General features: G+C 29.1%; 1 protein-coding gene across 1 annotated transcript in view; it reads left to right on the forward strand.

The window, feature by feature from the left end:
* The first annotated feature begins 18,889 nt into the window (after positions 1–18,889).
* The window catches only part of LOC107445282 (tachykinin-like peptides receptor 86C), a 79,098-nt gene continuing 74,455 nt past the window's right edge, over positions 18,890–23,532 (forward strand). The window contains exon 1 of the mRNA XM_016059640.4: positions 18,890–19,826. Within this exon, the coding sequence (XP_015915126.3) occupies positions 19,273–19,826 (554 nt within the window). The 5' untranslated portion in view covers positions 18,890–19,272. The remainder of the gene's footprint in view (positions 19,827–23,532) is intronic.

Raw genomic sequence — 23,532 nt, forward strand, 5'->3', positions numbered from 1 at the left:
GATTCTTCAGTTAAATAACGTATCTAATTGACATTAAATATACACGAGTTGATGTAATGATATTTAATGTTAGGCTTTTCGGTAAACGGAAAGAGTCTTGGTTGGTAACTCAGAATAAATTAAATGAAGTATAATTTTCCAATACATAATCAAAATAAAAGAGCTTTTTTGTCAACAAAGTAACTGAAGTATAAGCAACGTAGTGAAGCTGAATTGTCAATAAAACTATTTTGATCTCCCTATGCGAAAATTCTCCATAATCACAAATGTCAACACCAATTCGATTTTCTATCCCTATTTACTTCGAATTCTCGTTTCTCAAGAAAGATTATCTGGATTAATGGTCCAACCCGAAACTCTCTGGAATTAACTAGAATCAATTTAATGTTTACGATAAGACAGATCCAGTATTTAGAAGCTAATTCGTTCCTAAAAGTAAACTTATAATATCTTTAACTAAGATTATTGCTTTATTCAGACTTTCTTCTTATGTTAAATGTTTCTGGGTCAGAATAATCAATGGCCGATTTCAAGATGGGTTTTTCTTTAAGTTACTAAAAAAATATTGCATTGTATTTACTTGCTGCACAGTTTTGGAAGTCATGATGTGTCGGTCTATTAAGTTAACGATTTTCTATGGATGATATCACTCGTAGAAGATAGGATTCCTTTTTACTTGATTGCATAACATTTAGTCAAATATTAACCTTTTTTAAGATTAAACTCTCAAATGGTCTCTCAAAAGTTTTATCAGAAGTTAACATTTTTCTTCTCCTTTTGTTTATAAAAAAAACTTTATTGTAGGTCACTTTAAATAGCTGGTCCTTGAAGTCATAAACAGAAATCATAAAAATGCCACAAGGGTAGTGAAGGTAGCCCAAAATAATGCTCAAGTTTTACAAATAAATAAACAGCTACCAATGTGGGATTTAAGGCAATGCTGCTCGAAATAAACTTGTTTGATCTGTGGATCCCATCAGAAACTTGTAGAACAGAATTAGTTGTTAAGATGCTGAAGTTTTTAACAGAAACTTGATTCAACATCTTAACAACTGGTTCCTCGCAGGCAAGATAAAATGCTTTATATTGCAGAATATAAGTCGACATTTTTTGAAAAAGTTTCGAAAACTAAAGTTAGGAGGAGGTGGCTTATAATCGGATACAATAAATTTGAAAAGCTCCAGGAGAACGTCGCCAATGGAAAAAAATTCTATAGTCGAGCGAAACATATGTGCAAAACAAAAAACACATAAAATAGTAGTTGAAAACGGAATGATTTAACATAAAAATTGAAAAAATAAGTGCATAAAAAAGACGATTTGAAAGGAATAGTAATTTGTTCTTATCTTCTAATTACGAATTAAGAAGAACCATTATTCTTTTATTTATCTTATTATTTTTTATAGGTTTAGTTTTAACCAATAAAAAAGGTATATTGTTTTAAATTATCTGAATTTATTTTTAAGATAAATTTCTGAAACAGTCTGATGTTAATAAATTTTTGAAGGGGAAGTTCAAAGCTAAGAAATCTGGGCCTAAATATCAATTTTCATGTTTGATTGCGTAGTCTTTAGATATAAATTTGTTTGAAATCCAAATTAAAGATTTATTTTGCTTAAAGAAAATGATGAGTATGATTTTGGTTTTGAAATAGTTTAGTATGAAATCGAATAAAAAAACTAATTAATTTAAAAGACTTACCTTTAATTATACTGTTTTCACTATACTAGAGCTAAACTAAACTCAGTGGCGCGACAGCCCATAGAGGGTCAAGACCTACTGTGCCCATCTTAGTTTTCTTGACCTTGGGCTCTGGGGTACAGGAGCAGATGTTCCAGTCAGGTGATCAGTCGAACGCGGAACCCCCAGTGTTTAGTTCCCAAGCATTCTTGGTACTCATTTATCGACCCACTGAAGGGATGACAAGCTGAGTCAAACTTGCCCGGCCCGAGGATCAAACCACGGACCTGTAGCACGACAGCGCGAAGCTCTACCGCTCATCCACCGGGCTTCGTTTTCATTATACATTTGTGCAAAAACAACTTTATAATTCAGAAATAAATTATACAAATAAAATTAATCATAAAATTATTAAATTACAGAAATATTTAAATACTTAATTTTAATCAGATTTTAATGTAACTAAATTTTGTCAAAATCTCACTTGAAAAATTTCGAAGCTTCTTCATTATAAAATAATTACAATTATGTCAAATATGTGTTTTATACTATTTTCTTTCATAAATATTGGCACTTTACGTTATCTCCGCACTATATATATTTGTTAAGAATCTTTACCTAAATATTAGAAATTAATAATCAGAAATTAATGTATTATAAGAAGAATAAAAATATTATAAAAAGTTGCAGATTTATTAATGATATTAAGTATCGATTCCTTAAGCAAAATACAGTAAATCGAACATTTCTACATATTTCAATTTTTCTTTGATTTAATTTTCATTGAATCAGCTTTGGGATATCTAACGTGATCTTAGTCAAAAAATGAGTTTGTTTGACTAAACAAATGAGCAAGTTTGACTAAAAAGTTAGCTCTAATGTGTTACCCAGTGTTTCTCAAAGTGTGGTACGTGTACCCCCAGGGGTACGGGAGCAGTTTAGCTTGGGGTACGCGTTCTTATGCGAAATATTTTGCAACAAACGAAAATTTCAAAATTTTTTATTTAAAAATAAAGCTAGCTATGAAAATTTACGAATACGTATTTTTCTATTGGCTATTTTTTGCAGAGTTAACAGTTAATAATTAGTGGTATCAACAGTTGTGATTTTTAACTTTTGTGCAATTTTTTTATAGTAAATATACATTAATTTTTTATTAGTGGTACACAGCGTTATGAAAAACTTAGAGGGGTTACTCGAAAGTCATAAGTTTGGGAAACACTGTGTTACGGTAATAATAATAATGCAAATTTTACAGAAAACGTATGTATTTACTATATAAACACACTATAGTACAATGAGTTTGGAAATTTGGCATGTTATTTAATAGCTATTTACATAATATTATTCTCATTACATATGGCACACCATGTCATTTAAGATAGTCATTATCCTGATTAAATTTGAGTAATCGATAGTGCATCTACACCTACTCACTTCTAAATTGACGTCTTTATTACCAAATGTGATAATACAGGTTGCATATTAGTAAGCATTATGAGCAATTACTTGAATAAAAATATTACTTATACATGCACTACTTAACTCACATTAAAAGCTTAAATTTTATCCTTATAATTATGTATAGATTTGGATCAAGTAAAATTATATAATAACATAAAGCAGGGAGGTTAATAATGGACAAGGCTCTTATTAAGTCATCGTTTCCAGTGATTATTTTAATTAAAACTTAATAAATTTTTTTATCGGGACATGTTATGATTCTTTAATATGAATGTTTTTGTCTTCAATTCAAGGATTTAAATCGAAAATACGATCAAACTGATCGAAGATATTATACTATTATTTTATTATACATCTTTATTCTACTCATGGAAAAAAAATCAGGTTATATAACCGTACTGCATAGTCATGACGCTTCTTGTAGAAAATCCACAATTCTGGTATTAAGAACCAAAATATAAGGTATTTAAACTATTATAATTTTAACATACTTTACATATAAATTTTAACACACTTTTTCCTTAAATAATCAAATTTTCAAACATGATATTTCAGCTCTACAAAGGGTGATTTTTTCATTATTTTCTTACATTTATTACAACAAGTAGAGATAAATTACGTTTATCCGTACTTTGAATAAATAGATTCAGCATTAAACAATAACATCGATATTCATCAGTCTTTGCCCAGGCCTTATAAGATGTTAAAAGCATTATTTTTAAGTCAAAGCATGGTATTGTGCAAACAATATAAAGAGGTATCAGAACATGATTCAGCTTAGTATCATTTTATAACAATGATTAGAAAATTCCAATCAATTGATTGATTGATNATATATAATTTATATAAATATGTAATGCTTACAAAATTCAAAATTCTAGACTTACAAAATCTAATAATCATAATTCGACTTTTCAACGTGACTACAGAATCAGGGTAAATTTTACAGTCATATCTAAATTAAAGAAAAGAAAAGATTTTGTAATGATTTTTTGCTCTAAAAACTTTAGGAATAATCGCCCTAAAATTATTTTGTTTTAATTTTTCATTTTAACTTATATTACGTCGATTTATTGATCGTGTTTTTAGTACAAGTCATCCTGAAAACGTAGAGTAATGGATTATTTTGGTAAGAAATAGATATTTATATTCAAATTATTAACCCCTTCCTTCTCGCTCCCGTGAAAATGACGGACTGAGTTTTCGCCCGCTATTTCTCGCTCTCGTGATATTGACGGGCTGGAGTGTTCAGTAGTAATACGCCAATAAGAATAAAACTAATTAATTACTTTTGCCCGGAAAGCATTTAATTTCTCATTTTACACACCTCATGGCAGTAACAAAAAATTTTTAAGGTAATTGTAGATAGTTAGTTTTTTTTAAACTAGTTGCAGCACTTATCAAATACGTAAAATACAAAAGCCAAAAAAATAGGCACTTTTATGACCGTTTTCTTGAAAATTAACCGATCGTTAAGGGGATAAAATAAAAAACTTCATTATATATTGTTTTTAGAGAGTAAAGCATTTCAGAAACAGTCATTTGTTAGCCAAGGAGGTCTTGAATATTAAGATTTAATAATTTCGCGAACAAACGGCACGAGTGTGACTTTACTTCCGGAATGCTTCCCAGAATAGATAGCCTCCTTCAATTTGAAGTTGAGTAACTTTCAAACTGCAACCATGGAGAGAATTACACCTCGGCTTTATGACAGCTCAGTGGTTTAACCAAGTTGCAGTAGTAATTCCAATATATTGAGACTGAATTTGCATTTAACTATAATTATGCTACTTTTATCTCTTTGGATGAGTCAGTTCGCATAAGTAAAGATAACTGATGACGAAACATGAAAAGCAAATATTTTTAATTAGTCACCGGAAAGAAACTTTAAGCTAAGATCGCAAATTAAACAAGAAAAGTTAGAATTCGTGCTTAACTAATCTCCCCTGCAGCTGTCGAAGTGTGAAGAAGAGGGTGGTACTGGAGATCGATGCTCATTAAATACTCGGGATAACTAAATCTAGTTTGAATAGATATTCGCAGCTTGGATGATCACCAAGTAAATGGCTTAACTTATGAAAGAATCCATGAAAGTAGCGCTAGTTAGAATAGATATAGAAAACTCATACTTGAGGAAAATATTATTAAAGGTATTTTCGGGGTCAAAACTACCAGAATACGTAAAATTGTGCCATGTTTCCTGGCTTTATAGGAAAACTTAAAAGCTCAGTAATTTTTATTGAATATCTTTGAGATTGATTTTGGTAAAATTGACAATAAAGTAAGGTTTTATAACGTGCAATAAAATTTGGAAAATGTTGTAAAATTTGGTCATTTAATCAAATACTTTAAAACACAACATAAAAACTATTTCTTTGCTTTAATTAACTTTTCAGTTTTGTATTTTTACTTAATGGGTGGTAAAATGAACTATAATTTTGAAAACCTGAATTTCCAAAAAACGGTTACCATATTATCGAAAAAATTACTAAATATGGTTTAAATACCGTTATTTTGGCTTTTATTGCTAGAAATGTCTTTATTACTACAGAATCTGGTAATTTTAGCTGAATTGTTTCTCTTCATGTAAGATGGAATCTTAATGATTCGAGAACTAAACTTTAAATATTCTAATTTATTTTTGCGAACAATATTTTTGGTTACGAGACACGAAAGTATAGTATAAGAATGCATATACCCTTTTGCAAATAAATATTACTGTTTCCCTACTTAAATATAGAGGGTGGGGGGAAATAATATTATATCAAAAGTAGTATATAAATTTCTAAAGATAAACTCACCTTATTAGCGATATAAAACAAGTTGAAGCTTAACTTGTGAGTGCTGGAACAAAACAAACAATTTACAAAATCAATTTTTTACTAAAATTTCATAAGAAATTAAAATTAATGCAAACGATATGATAATCGATATAAAAAATGCTAAGTACTAATTATGCTAAAAAATATGCAAACAATAGTTTACTGATACATTATTTTGCAGGTCTCGTAATGTTTATTTAATATTTGAGCTTAATAGTATTAAAAATTAAATTTTGTAACTTTCCATTTCTTAAGAACTACTTGTTAGTTTAAATAACATTACGAAAAATATTGAAAATTTTTTCATACCCTATAGTTCAAATTTTTTTTAATCATTATTCAATTAAATAGTAAAAAATTCTTAATAATCATGTAAACATATATTTTGTGTAGAAATATCGTTACATAAAGAAGTATTATACTTACGAATATAAGTTTTTTCTTACTTTAAATAGTTCCAGGGGCGTGTGGAATAAAGCTAAAAGTGAAATTAACGTTAATGAGTGCAATTAACATTAAAGTGAAATTAACAGAAATTCGAACACTCTCTTTTTTTGTCGTGCCTATGACATAGCCGAATCAAATGTTTCCATGAGTCTTGACTACTGCTTCTGCCATTTGCTTGATGTTATCGTCATAAAGGTCAATCAATGACGGCAAGACTCCTATTTCTCTCAGATTAGCACTCATTGCTGGACGCTCAAAGATGTGGCATGGTGTCAGCTGTGTATCTGGGCAGTTTTCACAATTCCTATATACTTTCCTGCCCTCTCTGTCTATCTTCATGCCTCTGTGGTGATTGGTTCTCAGCCTGGCTATAGTTTCTGTTGTGGATCTATCTGAATTTAAATTACAAATCATGTGTTTCGTTGGAATTGATTTTTCTCTTAGTTTAGATTTAGCAAGTGCATTTGCATCTTGGATGGAGACGTTACAGTCATTAATGTTGAGATTTCTGACTTCCTTGCCTAATTTATCTACATTTTCATTGCCCGCGATGTCAACGCGTGCTGGTATCCACTGAAGAGTACAGGTTCTGCTTAAGTCCTGAAGATCATGAAGATTTGAAATAATTTCTTGGGTGATAGAAGAGTTCCCTTTTAGAAGAATTCCCTTTTAGAAGAGTCCCCTTGGAGGGCGGCCTTCGAGTCGCAGAAGATAACAAGGCCCTTTGCTTGCTCAGAGGTGGGAAGGGCTTTATACACATTAAGGGCCTCCAAAATTCCCGTAGCTTGCAGGTGAAGTAAGAGGCTATAGCACTTGATCCAAATTTACCTTGTTGAGGGGAATTACTTAAAGTAGTTAAAAACACTCCTGAGCCTCCATTTGTGATAGTTTTATCAGAGGAACCATCTGTATATGCATGTACAAAGTTCTCTTTTGGAAACAGTTCAATTGTCTTGAGTCCTTTTTCTTTAATGATATCATTGTTTTCGTTTTTATTGCATGGCTCCAAGAGGTCCGTGTGGATATTTGTGTTCAGTGGAAGCCTTTTGTGGAAGATTGGTTTTTATAGAATAACTTATTTGTTGTGTTCAAGGCCTACGCTTGCTCTGATATCTCCATCGTATGGGTGAAGATCTTTTCAATCCTATCTTGGCATTCTATTCTTCGAAGGTGATGCGGGAAATATGCTCAGGTACGCGACTTCGCGCCTTGTAGGTGAACTTTATCATATTTATTTTCCTTCTCTTTTGAAGACTTTTCAGAACACGCTCTCTGATTATCTTGCCATTGTTGATGGAAGACACTGCATCGGTTATTATCTTTGCAGCCCTCGCTTGTACGCTTTCCAACTTGTTTAGGGCGGTATCAGAGGCATGCGCCCAGATCGGTGAAGCATACTCCATAATGGGTCGAATGAGTGAGGTATATGTGGTCTTTAAGGTTGTGGGAGAAGCTCCCCTTTCAGTGCCGCAAAGACTTCTGATGATTTTCAGTTTTTTCTGAGCTCTTTCGGAAACTGTCGTCTTCACATGCTCAGTGAATCTCAATTCGGCATATAGAGTTATTCCCAGATATTTAGGGTTAGATGTTTTCATGATACATTGTCTTTCAATATATAATTTTGTATCTATTTGACCCCTGTGCTTTCTATCTGTTGAGAAGACGCAAACGGTCCCGCTGTCCAACAGGCCGAAGTCCAACCTCTCGAGGCTCTGGCAAATATATTTCTATGATGAGTCGAACACTCTTCTGCATTAACTATTTGAATCATATTTTTTCAAATGGCTTTGTCTGGGAAACATGCAATTTTTCCAACCCTTCATATTTTAAGGGTCAAGAATCCAAATCCGTAAAAATTTAGTCATGTTTAATATAAAAATATACATTTTTGTGTCTGATATTCTTTTAAAAATATCATTTTTCTCAATTTTAGCATAATTAAGGCCCTTTTAACGTAATTTAACTTTAACTTGTGGTTTTCAAATCATCATATCAAAATTTATTAAGTTATTCTATTTTTATTTTTATTTTTCATACTCTACATCAACATTTTCAATTGGAATCTAAAGTCAAAGTTTTTACTTCTTTATTCTTGACTGTTATCTATTTTATTCTTTCACATTAACTAACTTTTAAATAATTTTTAACTGCTGGAAAATTTGAGTTAGAATGTCTTTTTTATAACTTAATTAATATTTGTAGGATTCTGTTAAGGGAAAAGTTGTTAACGAAAAAATGAGATTGAATCATAAAATTTTATTATTTTCGGTGATAAATAATTAACTACATTTTCGTTTCCATTTTAAACGGAATTAAGAAATAAAAATGAACAAATACTAATTATTTTATACTAGAAATTTGTGTAGAAATGTAAGAATATTTTTAAATTAATAAACAACTTCTATCTTAAAGTGAACTAAGATGAAAATATTTAGTTTCTGAAATGTCAAATTTACAAGTATTTCTCCTATTGAAGAAAAAGAATTAAATTAATCTAAATCTTTCCGCAAATGAAAATTAAAAGTTTAGTGCATAAAATAGCGTCTTTTTTTAAAAAAAAAAACTAAAAACAACTAAGTGTGTTAACTTATTTGTATTAGTAGCATTTTTACATGACAATTTGAATGTTTTTAAATATTGCAATGATATTTATTCGCAATGGCAATATAGTTATTTCCGTTTCTGAATCTGCATTTACTTCAAATAATGTCAAGAAAATTTATTACTTTAATACTATAGTAAAAATACTTCTTTGAAACGTTAAGTACTTCTATTACATTTTTCTATCGGGGCATGTTATAGTGGAATATAATGACTATTTAACTAAAAAAGAATTTGAACATTATGCTAGTTTGTCAGAGGAAAAGAAAAGGTTGAAACAGAAGGCAATAATCTAAAACTAAAAGCCCAGAAGAGCAAAAAAGACAGTCACCAAAAAACTAATAAAAGCAATGAGTCGAGCACTTTCATAAAATATAGAATAGAAAAAAAAGGTTTAAAAACACTCTACATCTCTTTTAAATTTTTTTTTTAACAGGGAATACATTTCTACACTTAAAACGTTTTTCCTGGGAGCTACGTTACCGAATAAGCATTTTGATTGATATATGAAACAACGTGCTTATTTTGTTTATATTTGCTCTTTTGATACATATGTTTATAAACTCATTAATATTAAGTTTACTGTAAATAGGCTTTATACTGAAACACTTTATCAGGAAAATTGCGTGATTGAGGTTACTTTTGACAATCATTTGATTTGAACGTGTTTATGAAACTTATTAAGTTTACCGTAAATAGGCTGCACACTTAAAAATTTTATCAGGAAAATTACGTGATTGACGTCACTATTGACAATCATGTTATTTGAACGTGTTTATGAAACTCATTAAGTTTACCTTAAATAGGCTGCACACTTAAACACTCCACCAGGAAAATTACGTGATTGATCTAACTATTGACTAACATGTTGTTTAAAAGCGTGTTTGTGAAAATCATTAATATTAAGTCTACTGTAAGTAGGTTATATGATTAAATATTCCATCAGGAGAATTGCGTGATTGACGTAACTATTGACCAACATGTTGTTTGAACGTGTTTATGGAACTCATATAGTTTACCTAAATATTATACAAAGAAAATTGTGTGATTGTTGTAAGTATTGACTATCATGTTATTTAAACATTTGTTTATGAGACTCAATTATATTAAGTTTACTGAAATTAAGTTTTGTGGCTGGAAATGTAATTATAAGCTTTCAGTACATGTTACACATAGCGGGTTTATAGCAATATCAGGCTTATTATTCTTTTTTTAACGTACAATAAAAAAAAATTAAGGATGTATTATAGAGGAATTAAAAAAAATTTTCTCGGTTTTCTCGGTTCATAAAATTGAAGTTTAATATCAACTTTCTTCAAAAAAATTTTAATTGCTTTTTTTTGTCATATGAAACTGAATTTTCACTTTTACTGCATAATAATAAAAACTTTATTTTTTGTGTCCCCTTATATCATCCGTTTTATAATATAACATGCGTATTTAGGAAAAATAAAATAATAAAAAATAATACAATTCATTTTAATACGATGCACCTATTTTTGTACCAAAATGAATTCGGTCCATTTTCCATATTATGTAGAAGTGTTATCGAATTTGAAAAAAATAGTGTTTTCGTTTTTAATAAAAATGTAGGAGAAGTAAAACCGTTGTAATAACTAAAAATATTTTTTTGTTTCTAGATGTAATGTATGTATGTACAAAAAATGTATGTGTTGCGAGTTTGCATTTTTTAAAACTATTGTAATCATATTTTTATCGTTTAAGTACATCATATTTCTAGTAATCATTATATTCTGAGGCAAAATATGTAGAATATTGTGATTAAGGCTCTTTAGGAACAAGCAGAAGGCTTAGCAATTTTTATCGAAGCACTTAGGTAGTCATTTTGGTAAAATTAACAATAAAATATGGTTTTAAATAATGTGATAAAATATAGTAAACAGAGAGAGAGAGAGTAAATAAATTTACTAAAACAATTATTAGCTAATTTATATAATTTTTACCACGTGCAAATCCTTTTTTTCAAAATCAGTGGCTAAAATTATGTGTGAAACAGGAATTAATGTTTCTCTCACTCTCTTTCTCTTTTTTTTAATAAAAAGAGCAATTTTCTTTAATTAATTTTCTAATATCATTAAAATTGTATAATTAAATATCAACCTTATTAATTTCATTTTATTTTATAACCGTCGTTGAACAGCCGACCCAGTTTTTGCGTTTTCGACTGCTAATGTTCAACTCCGTAGCCCCGTTATTTTGAACCCAATTCAGAAGACAAGGGAACTCCTGGATCATTGTAAAGTTCTTTAAAGTATTCAGTATAAAATTACATTGCGCACATCCATTTTCAGGCCCATCTTTGGTGACCAACAAATCAAACGCACTTCATTACTGCAGTAAGAACGCACCAAAAACAAAATTCCTCTATTTAAGCTTCTATCTCAATTTGCGCTTCTGTTTTCATATTTTGTATTCTGGCAATCTTATTACGAAAATATTTAAAATCATTGTTAAAATTTTTATGTAAGTTCATTTAAATTCGCTACTCGCATTTTACAGAATATTTTCCTCCGCGTAAGAAAGCTTAAACGTGGTTTTTATTTACATAACTCAATCGTTCTTGAACTCTAATTTTTGAAATTTGTAAAAAAAAAAAGTCGAAGTTATTTCTTTTCTTTGAAGAGTTCAAAGAGAATCTTTAGTTTTAGAATCAAGAATAGAAATACAAAAGGAAAAATTTACAAACTACAATTTATAGTTCACCATCATGTTTTATACTTTTTCTGGAGAGGGAAACCATTTCCTTCAATAAAAGTGCATCTTTCACATTTATCTCCAAAACCACAATGGGATCTGAAGAAAATATATTCCTTGCTAGAATGTCTTACGTTTCTATCATAAGTTAGTTTGAAGGAAAGCGTTCCCAATACATTATGCAGGCAGATACATTTTTAGATTTTTGTATATAAATTTTTTGGTCCCTGTATCAAACAAATACGAAATTAATTCAAGCTCTCAGGTTTGAATTTTATTTTGTTACAATTTATTAAGTTTTTGAGTATTTTATTCATTCAATTTTAGCTTAAATAAAATCTGACATTCTTCTGATACAAACATTTTAATGAAACAGTCCTTAAAGTCAGTGTCATTGTAAGATCGGGGTTTGATCCTCAATTACGGCTTGAAGACCACCCGCCTTTAGGGTACAAGTTTGGTATAGTTTGGATAGGTACAAGTTTGGTACAAGCTGTATAACGCGTCACATAGTCCTGTTGGTAGATGTCATCCTTTAGAGGAAAAGCAATGCACATGTTGGGGTAGATAGTAGGGAAGAAATTTATTTTTTAATGGCCTGTAAAATTTGACCCAACCCCTTAAAACGTATATTCCAAAATAATTTTAATTTATTTCGGGTCTATCAAGCGGTGAATTTGATTTAAATATTAAGAAATCACTCGAAAAATGCTAATCAAGGCTTTTTTTTAAAAATATTATTTTGTAGAAATCATTTTTAACTCCCCTGGGAAGGGAACAGTCATCAATTAAGAAATAAATCTGTTTTTAAGAACCCTTTATAGTTTGTAGAAGAAGAGGTTTTTTATGAAAATACTGAGTGCTGGTCTTGGTGTAATGTACGAATAATTTTGGTATTTTATTCGGCTGATTCAATTCCATCATATCTAAGGAAATGCTCTCGTTTTCGTAAAAGAAACAGTTTTAGTTTTGTTAGAGGGGAAGCTACAAAATGGTATTGACTGTTACAAATACGTTTAAACCAGTCTTTATTGTTGATGATAAGTGTTATTTACACAAAGGAACAACAGCTGAGGTGCCTTTTTTGCTCATTTTTGGACGGCACAATGACTGCTCCAACATATTATTCTGGTACAGTCAGTAAAATGCTTGAAAAAAAACATTTAAAATTTTCCCTTTAAGTTGTAAAAAAAGGAAAGTGTTCAAGACATAAATTGGGATATCTTCAAAGACTTGAGCTGTTTGTTTGTTCTCCTTAAAAAAAGAAAAATCAGGTAGGTAAAAATAGAGAACACTGGCTACCAAGATTTATTAAAAGTTATAAAGGATATAAAAGACTGTTTCCTATGCTGGAATATAATTAATAATTCTTTGCTGTGCAAATTTTTTCCTTGCGAAAACAAGCTGAAAATTAAATGGTTTTACAAATAAATTTTGCTTTATCCTGTCGTAAAAATAGTCGTGCACTTGAGTTCTGATGAAAATTTAGTATAATAGTATTAATCTAATTTTCCTTAAGTATAATATTGCACTGCTTGTAATAAATGGCATGTACTCTGCTGATCTGGAAAACAGATCGCTTCGAAAATTGTCGCATACACAAGGGTTAACAAGCACCAACAGAATATCAATGGCATAAATTCCCACGAGTTAGCATTCAGAAAATATTAAACATCTTGCAATGTTTATAGTTAGAGTTTCAGCATCTATATGCTTTTAAATAAAAACTCATCCTTAGTTTAAAGATGAATCTAGACATTTTGTGGGAAATTTGTCTCTAATTCTCGATACTTTTCACCTCAACTGAACGAAATATTTGGCGCTACTATTGAAAGGAATAGTTTCTTTGCGCACCTCGTAGATACATAATTGTTGATGCAATCAGAGACCAAAACTCCACATGCGCAAACTTACTGCTGNTAAAAAGTTTCTTGATTTTGAGATACCAAATGGTAATTTAAATGCTGAAGTATGAACAGAACTCATTGATTGGCAGCAAAATTATTTTCAACCTATTACCCTTCGAGATTTCAATAATGGAAATGAGCTATTGATGGTGAAGAAAAAAGGAGCTGAAGAAATGACATTTTTAAGATTTCTCTGGTCATACACAGACCATTAAACGTGCAGTCAAGACAGTTACAGATTTCTAACTACAAGAAAGTGATAAAATGTCAAGAGAAGGCCTTATATAGAACCAATAAATTTCATGCCAAAATTTGACACTAAGTGAGGTTTTTGGATTTCATTTGAACAGTTTTGTAATATTTTAAGTTTAATTTATTTAAAATAGTATTATTTTATTCCTTTTTTGCTGCATTTATTAGAATTTTCACATCTTTCACCGTGATGAGTGCACCAATGAATGCCACGAAAACATCCCCCATACAATAATGCCCTCTTTTGCCACTTGAACTTTTACAGCAATTATTGCAAAGTGTCTGCTTTCAGACATTTCACGCCGCAAACGCTAATGCCTATTTGTCCAATGAAACATTAAACATGTTCAATTACAGTATTGGCATGCGCATTCCAGTCGTCATTGCCGATGAACAGCAGGTAGCATAGGTTCATTAACTAGATGTTTGCTGCGAAGGACTGTACATAGCAACGTTAACTGAACCGTCGTTAAGGAGACACTATTGGCAGCCCCTTACTTTATCTGCGTGGTCAGTTGTTCAACCTTTGATCGTCTATTCGCCAGAACACATACAAGCAGCTATCGCTTACTTCCGTCATATATGGTCTGTGATGCACCCCATATACCATGTCACTAGTCATAGTGTTATTTTGCCATTCATGGTGCGCTTTAACCCCGGTGGTACGCTAACAGTTAAAAAAAATGCCGTTTCCGAAATGCTTTCCCCTGTTGCTCTAAAGCTATTGGGCATGAGATGAATCGTTCAGCTTCTGCATTACGCCAACGATTGCCATGCTTCGATGCCTCAATGTGATGTTTTGGTCGAAGTACCTTCCTTACTTTCGGCACTTCACTTGCCTCAGTTGATCTATCACATTCTTACAAAGGCAGCAGGAGGATGATATCGGTATATTTGATATAATGCAGATTCATAGCTGAAGATGGTAGCTGGAAAAGACAACAGTATTCCTCTTAAGTAATTGCTTCCTGGATGACGGCATTCGAGGCGTTGATGACTTATTTATCTTTAATGAGCTCTAGCAACTCCTTAATGATCCTCACCAAATGTTGAGCAGAGGATGCAGAAGACTGTGATTTGAGTGATATCTTGCTGGATCTTCTAGGGTGTGTCTTGCACCCAGAGAATTTAGAGGTGTGGTCACAGAGGCAATAGACAATTACAGCATCTCCTATTTTTTTTTTTATATTTTCAATCCTAACTTATTGGAAATTCTTTCCTGAAACCAAAAATCTGATTGTTTGTTTCGCCAAATTTTTATTCATTTAAATATTAAACATTTAAATTGGGCAAAAATGCATCCGTAAGTGATGCAATTAAAAACAATCCCTAATTGGTTATGACATGACATGTCCTAAATGGAAACGTGTCGTGGAAATTCATAGAAAATATTATTTTATTCCACTTATTTGTAAGTTAAAATAATGATCCATTACAGCGTAATTATTTCATTAAAATCAGTCGCATAAATGGTATACATTTAAAAATAGGGTAGATGGTTTGAAGGTCTCTGCATTAAAAGAAATCAGTATTTTCATAAATCTAGTCCACTGCAAAACATCAATCCATCATCGTTACAATATTTGTACTAATGTTCAAAAATTCCAGCAATGCAATTCAATTTTACTCCATTTTTTTTATACCTAAGTTGGAGGTTTTTTTAAGTAAATATTTACTAATGCAGATATCTTATTTTTTCACTATGAATTAAATATTCAAATACACAATAACGCTTTTATCTATTATTCTTTAAGTAATTAGGAACTTCGCTACAGTTAGACATTATTGTTATTTTTTAAATTTATAAATTATAAATCCTGTGTCTGCAATATAATGTTTATTGTCAATTTTCCTCTTTATTTTTGAAAACTATTTGTTAGTGCTTGCAATAAAGAATTCTAAAATAGTAAAATTAATGCATTATAAATTTTAAATTTAAAATAAAATTATTTAAAATATTTAATTGAAATAAGTATAAAAAATTTCAGGTTGAGCATGCAGTATCGATGAAAACGAATCAACACTCTCAAGAATCTAATCTATTGAAATACTATAGCTATTCATCACTATCTTTATAATCCATGCATTTCTACTTAAAAATTAAATTAATGATATTTAATTTATACACTTAATTTCAGTGAATATCATTAAGCTAGACGTTTTTGCTTCACTGAAGTTAAAGAATAATAAAAAAAAACTTGTGCAAAATGAAAAGAAATTCCATAAAGCATATCCTTTGTTATTTATTAAATAATTAAAAAATAAACAGTAATGATGGTATCTTTTTTCTTTATTTTTATTTTTTGAGTAAATAGGACATGTGCTATGGCAAAAAATTATTTTTATATGTATTTATAAAATTTAATTCCTGTTTCTACAAGGGGGAACTAAATAAATGCATATGCTTGGTTTCAATGCTCTTACAATATAGATTAACTCAATTAAAATAAAGTTAATAGGATGAACTGGAATATATAAATTTTTTTCTTTTATTTTTTTCAACAATGAACTAAAAGTTTTGCTAAGAACACAACTTTTGTAAGAGGCTACTGCTATGCTGAAGATAATTCATTGCATTGAATTCACGCTATTAAAAAAATTCAATAACTTAAGCTTACCTACATTTTTAAAATCTAAAACTGTTCTATGTAGAAAATCAATTCAATATTTCTTTCACTTAACTTGGAAATAAATCTTCGAAATGAATTTGAAATATACGAGTTACTTTAAAATAAAGATTAATACGGTTTAAAAAAAAATGAAGGAACAAAATTATTTTGTATTTATAAAGTATCATTTTAATAAATAATACCAGGTACGCATAACTCATTCAAACACATTTTTACTGATTAAAAAAATCTTAAATATTCAGAATAAGAAAATTTCGTCGACAACTAACTATATTTCTGTAGGATTGAAATTTAACAATGTTATTAAAATACGCTATATTAAACGCACATTTTCATTAAGCTCCATTAGGGCACAATTTATTAAACATTTCTTCGTTCTCACTTAGTTATTTACTATTCAAAATAGTTGGATTTTATTACGAAAATACAAACGAATGCAAGAATGGCTTTCATAGCTCAGTGATTGCAGATGAACGGGAAATGGATACGAGTGACGTCAGCTCGTAAATAATCACGTAACTCTCCGTTTCAGCTAAAAACGAAAGTAAGCTTTCTTTTCGTTAAAAAATAATTTATCAAATAGAACTCATAGGAAAGTAATAAAATGTTGTCTGGGAGTTTTGAGGGATTCTGAATGCATTAAGAGTTTTAAAAAAATTGACTCTTTTAAAAGCCCCGGAGGTGTCCGGTACTTCAGACAATGGTGAGAAAGGTGCCCTTCATTATCAATAATAGTAAACAAAAATGTGAAAATATTTGCTTTTCTAAAAAGATAACTTGTAATTTTACATATCCATTCAATAAAGTTTTCTTGATTAGTTCACTGAACTGAAAAAAATTATTTTCGATACATAATGCCGAAAAGTTAATATATGCTTACTGAATGATATACATATATTAACTTATCGGTAATACATACCGAATAAATATATTACCCAATATTTATATAAAATACATAATTGTAAAAATATAAAAATAAGTTAATAAAAAATGTCATGTTCAAAAATTAATTTGTATTACATTATTTTTACTTTTTTTGTATAAAGTAAAGTTTTTTGAAGGGAAAAAAGACATAATAACAAAATTCTGTAAAAAAAAAATTTGAAAATCCATGCGCATGTGAAATTCTATATCAATATGAATAAACACTCCTAACTATAAAAAAAATATTTAGAATTTACTTGCTAATTTACGTATTAAATAAGTTCGAATTAGGTTGTGCCTAATTGTTCGAGTTTTTGATTAAATATTTATCGCATAAAATATGTATTTTTTAATGTAACATTTTTATAAATAAATAGCATGTAAGCAAACGATGTTAAAAATAACAAAAACAGAAAACGATTAAAAACATAACGCTAAACGTTCGTTTAAAAACAAGAGTTAATGTTAAACGATAGAGCTTAAATAAATATATCCTTTTGAAAAGAATGAAAATGTGAACATAAATTTATGACTAAAGATGATGTAAAAATTGAAATCGATAGAAACTGTACATCAATATAAAACTTGAGCGAATACATCTTGTTTATAGGAAAGAAATAGAACACACTTTTCACACCGTACCAGACCGCGCGATACTAAAAAAGATATAGTAACACTTAAACTATAAGAACCATAACTAGAGAAACTTATAATAGAAATAAAAAGGACGGTTTGCGCGTTATCTCTGATACATAACACACGTTTTCATCGGCTATTTAACTACGTGAAGAGTCGTAATGCACATCAAAGGGGGAGTCATGGCATTTGTGGGGGAGGGAGGGAAGAAAATAAAAGGGGTGAGTATGCGCAAAGAATCGATAGGAGAAAACGGGACGAAAATCAACAGCTCAGCTCACCAACTTCTCAGTTTCTATCTTGTGTTTGGCCGCGGTTAGACGAATTCCAAAGGGGTCTTCGAAAATCGAAAAGAATCTAAAAGTTCCATTTACAAGTTTTTTTCTGAAAGTTTGGAAGTTAGAATGTGAACTTTTAGTTAAGTGATAAATTCTGGAAGGTGTTGGACATTGATTAAAAAAAATCTCTGAAGTGTTTTAAAGTTTGAAAAATTTAACGGATTTTCAAAGTGATCTAACTTTAACACATCGTTTTGTAAAAAAGATTTAGTGTATGTCAAAGTTCAATTTTCATTGGCCAGTTACAAATTTATAAAATTTAGTATAAAATATATCAAAACTGTGGAATATAAATAATATGTATGATTTATTTTTAAATATTTTAAATATGCATTGAAATTTCAATATCTATTGAATTCTTCGGAAGCTATAGCTTTTCATACTAAAATTGCAAATTTTTAGATTCTTAAGCAAGTTATTATTTAAACTGTTTATTCTATTGAAAAATAAGAAATAATATATTTATATGGATTTTAAACGAATTATCAAACAATAACAAGCTTTTTCAAATCATATATTTGATTTGTTTCGAGGTTAAAAACATTTTAATTAGAAATTGAATTAGTTTATTTGGTGTATTTCTCATATTAAATGAAGATAAAAATGCAAAAAACGCTTGAAGAAAGAGCTTAAGATGCATATTATTATGAAATTCATTGCAAAATGCTTTTATGACGGAAAAAAAGGAACTCATTTGCAAATAATTTATTTTTTGATTTAATGGTTTACGTATCCAAACTATTGTATTTTATATTGCATTTCATTACTAATTTACGATTTCGTTCGATGAAGAATAAAAACTTTGAAAATACTTGCTAAATATATATTTTGATAAATTCAAAATTTTAGTTCAAGTATGGGTAACTTACAGGAAAAAGAAATAAATTTACTTGAATCCTACATGAATTTGCACAAACCCATATTCAGCTCAAATATGTCTGAATGTGGCGATATATTTCAGACAGTTATTAACTACAAACTCACAGACTCTGACTTAGATGATTATCAGAATATCAATGGTGTTCCAAATTTTACAGAAGAATATTACAGGTGCTTGAACGATTCTATACCAAGCAGTATATTTTCTCCAAAATATATTTTACCTTGGTATCAGCAACTTCTTTGGACTTTAGTTTTCTCAATTATGATTCTCGTAGCGTTGGTAGGAAATCTTATAGTGATATGGATTATTATAGCCCACCGAAGAATGCGGACTGTCACCAATTTATTTTTATTAAATTTAGCGATTGCAGACTTTCTTTTAGCTAGTGGTAACGCCACATTTAACTTTGTGTTTATGCTGAACAGTCATTGGCCGTTTGGAGGAACTTTTTGTGTCGTAAGCAATTTCGTAGCTAGTTTAACTGTATCGACGTCAGTGTTCACTATTTTGGCAATGAGTTTAGATAGGTAAGTAAAATATTGATTGTTCATTTTTTTATTTATATAAAGTAGAGATATAGTTTAGATTGCATTAGTTACAAAATAAATTTGCTAGAGGTTTTCATGTTTTGAGAAATACACAGAACTAATAGAATACTCTTAAGCTACGAAGTTATATCCAATAAAAATTAATGTTAGTGATATTATCTATTAATATCACCAAGGGAAAGTATATCAAAATAATTGATATTCCTTTGTTTGAGAATATTGAACCAGTACCAGAAAGCGCTATTTTTAGCATGTATAACCATGTTGGTTAAAAAAAAGTTACAGATTTCCGCAGTAAATTTGTCTTAATTTTGTTTCTGATAATTATTTGTTAATTTTTTTTCTTGTAAAAAAATTAAAGTTGTATATAATAATATCACCAAGACAAAGTATATCAAAACAATTGATATTACTTTGTTTGGGAATATTGAACCAGTACCAGAAAGTGCTATTTTTAGCCCGTATAACTGTGTTGGTTAAAAAAAGTTATAGATTTCCGCGGTAAATTTGTCTTAATTTTGTTTCTGATAATTACTTGTTAATTTTTTTTTCTTGTAAAAAAAATTAAAGTTGTATATAATAATATCACCAAGGCAAAGTGTATCAAAATAATTGATATTCCTTTGTTTGGGAATATTGAACCAGTACCAGAAAGAGCTATTTTTAGCACGTATAACTGTGTTGGTTATAAAAAGTTACAGAATTCCGCGGAACATTTGTCTTAATTTTGCTTCTGATCATTTTTTGTTAATTTTTTTTCTTATAAAAAAATTTAAGTTATATAAAGTAATTAAAGTTTTTTTTATTATTTTATCTTTTATTTTTATTTTCTTAGTTCCATTCTTGTTTTCTTTTTATGAGTGTGGTTATCTTAGATTTGAATTAACAACAACTGAAATTTGAAATACAAAGAAGCTTTACGTTGATTGGATTTTTAGCTGCAAGTCATGAATTTGAGTTTTAGACGTATAAATCTTTATCATTTTAATTTAACTTTTTAAAAGAGAATTATATAAATGCTTAGGTAAAAATTTATCTTTCTATTAAAGTATATATTTATATAGTTTAACATAATATTTTTTCACATTGAAATTTAAACATTTGTGTCATTTTAATTTAAATGGTCAATAGTTCATTATTACGAATAATGTTTAAATGATGCAATAAATAAATTAAGAAAAATAATTTCGCTTGCCTAAAAAATAATAGTCTTTAGTTGGAAAAATTATATTTTAACAACAAGTGTTTTTTTATTATTTGAAAACTAACAATAGCATTTTTTAGAATACTTTTATTTCTTATACATGTAACCTTATGTTTTTAATTTGATTTTCAACTATGAGTTTAAATGTTATAAAATATCTTAATTAAAAACACTTTTTTTGATTGTTGTAAAACAATTAATTTATGAAATTTAAATGAAAAAAATTAATGAACTAAAACTATTAATCAATATAAAACTTTCTTACAAAGTATGATTTTTAAATCAAGCAATCAAATATAGCTCAAAACTTAGTTTGAGCTATATTTATGTATTTTTCGACATTTGAAGAGTCAATCTTAAGATTTCATTGGCGTTTTTCACTTTTCCTCATTTTCGAGATTAACTTACAACCTGTAATATGTACACCTTAAAAAATTTCGCACATTGTTTCCATCCTACTGTTGCACAAATATAATTTTTTTTCTTATTAAACTGAGGAGAAATCTTGCATTGAATTCATTTTAAGTTTTCGTGTAGAGGCAGGTAATATATTTTACTTTTATTTTTATGTCAAAAATACAAATGTATACAAAATATTTTTATCTTCAACAGAGAATATGTAATTATCTTTAAAAATTGAAAGTATTTTCTTTGTTTGATTTAAGAAATAACAATGAATTAATATAAAATAATTTTCAACTTATGGAGATTGAAATTTTTTTTTATTTGGAAGATGGTAGCATTTTAAAAATATTTTAGCCAGACGGAAAACTAAGGTATATAATTTAAGAAGACAGAAAACTGAAATATATAATTTGAGAAGACAGAAAACTAAGATATAAAACATAGGTATGTAATGTATATCTCAGGAAAATGTTGAGTTTTTTTCTAATTATCGAAATAGTCTATTGTGCACCAAACTATGGAGAAAAAATGCTTTAATGCACAGTGAGCAAAAAAATTAATAAATAAAAAAAAATTAAGAAAATTAAAAAAATAATTTTAAAACAATGATTGATAAATTTGATTAAATTTCGAATAAATTTCGTTCCTTCCATAAATTTTCTTGAATAAATTTCGATCTAATTATCGGATTTTCACGTACTAGGACTCACACTTAATGGTTCACAGGTGAAACCTCAAATATGCTAATAAAATTGTGACAAAGATATTTTAAGTTAAGAAATAAGGCAAAAAACGTACCTTTTTTTCGATGGATTTGGATTTCATCCCCTCAAAATATCNAAATCTCTCCACAGATTATTTTAATTTTTCGATTTTTATTATCAAAGAACATTGTAAATTCAGAATCTCTTCTAATTTTCAAGGTGTAAGAGCATTTAATTTAATTTTAGTTAAGGCGCACCGTGATTATCGAAATAGTCTATTGTGCACCAAACTATGGAGAAAAAATGCTTTAATGCACAGTGAGCAAAAAAATGAATAAATAAAAAAAAATTAAGAAAATTGAAAAAATAATTTTAAAACAATGATTCGCCTTGAATAACTTTCGATCTAATTATCGGATTTTGATGTACTAGGACTCACACTTAATGGTTCACAGGTGAAACCTCAAATATGCTAATAAATTTGTGACAAAGATATTTTAAGTTAAGAAATAAGGCAAAAAACGTACCTTTTTTTCGATGGATTTGGATTTCATCCCCTCAAAATATCTGAGGTAGACGCGATCTCGGAAGTATGTTTCTAACTGTTTGGTCAAGAGTGCAAAGTTTTGACCCCTAAATGTTCACCGCTCTTTTTGCGTCTTTATATCTCAAGATATTTTTTGGCGAATTTAAAAACTTTTATACGCAATTATATAATTTGTTTATTAAATAATGTAATTCCATATCGCAAAATTCAAAATTTGAGCAAATTCGAACATAGCGTTACTGAGAAATTGAATTTTAAAATGTCGTATATTTAATATTTGTTCCGATGAATTTCATTGTATAAAATGCCAACATTCCATAAAATTCCTCGTCGCTGAATAGTATGCCTCGTGTTTTTAAGTAAAATCTAAAACATGAGACTTATTACATATTTTCCCCAGTATCCCTAGTCATTGCATTGGCACTTTAGTCTTCCTGTGCAATGTCAAGTGCTTTTTCGACAATGGATGATATACGAAGATTGTTACATACCTTGCCTAATCATTGTGTAGAATGCTAACAGGTTTCGCATTAATTATTCCGTAGAAAGTTTAAAAAAATATGTGAAATAATAATCATATAATTTTTTTCCGTTCAATTATAAACACATTCTATAGAAAGCTGGATTGAATAAACTTAAGGTAATATACGCAAAAATATTGATTTTCTTCTTTTTTATCCCTTGTTACAGTACCATAGCAAAAAATATTTGCACTTTAGTTTCTCGTTGTATTGAACGTTTCAAGATCTCTCTATTTTCACCGCTAATGATATTTATGAACAAAAAATCAATATGTTTTACAATTGGCACTTCAGGTATTTTTTT

Source organism: Parasteatoda tepidariorum, chromosome 3 (genome assembly GCF_043381705.1).
Source record: "Parasteatoda tepidariorum isolate YZ-2023 chromosome 3, CAS_Ptep_4.0, whole genome shotgun sequence".
Lineage (NCBI taxonomy): Eukaryota > Metazoa > Arthropoda > Arachnida > Araneae > Theridiidae > Parasteatoda > Parasteatoda tepidariorum.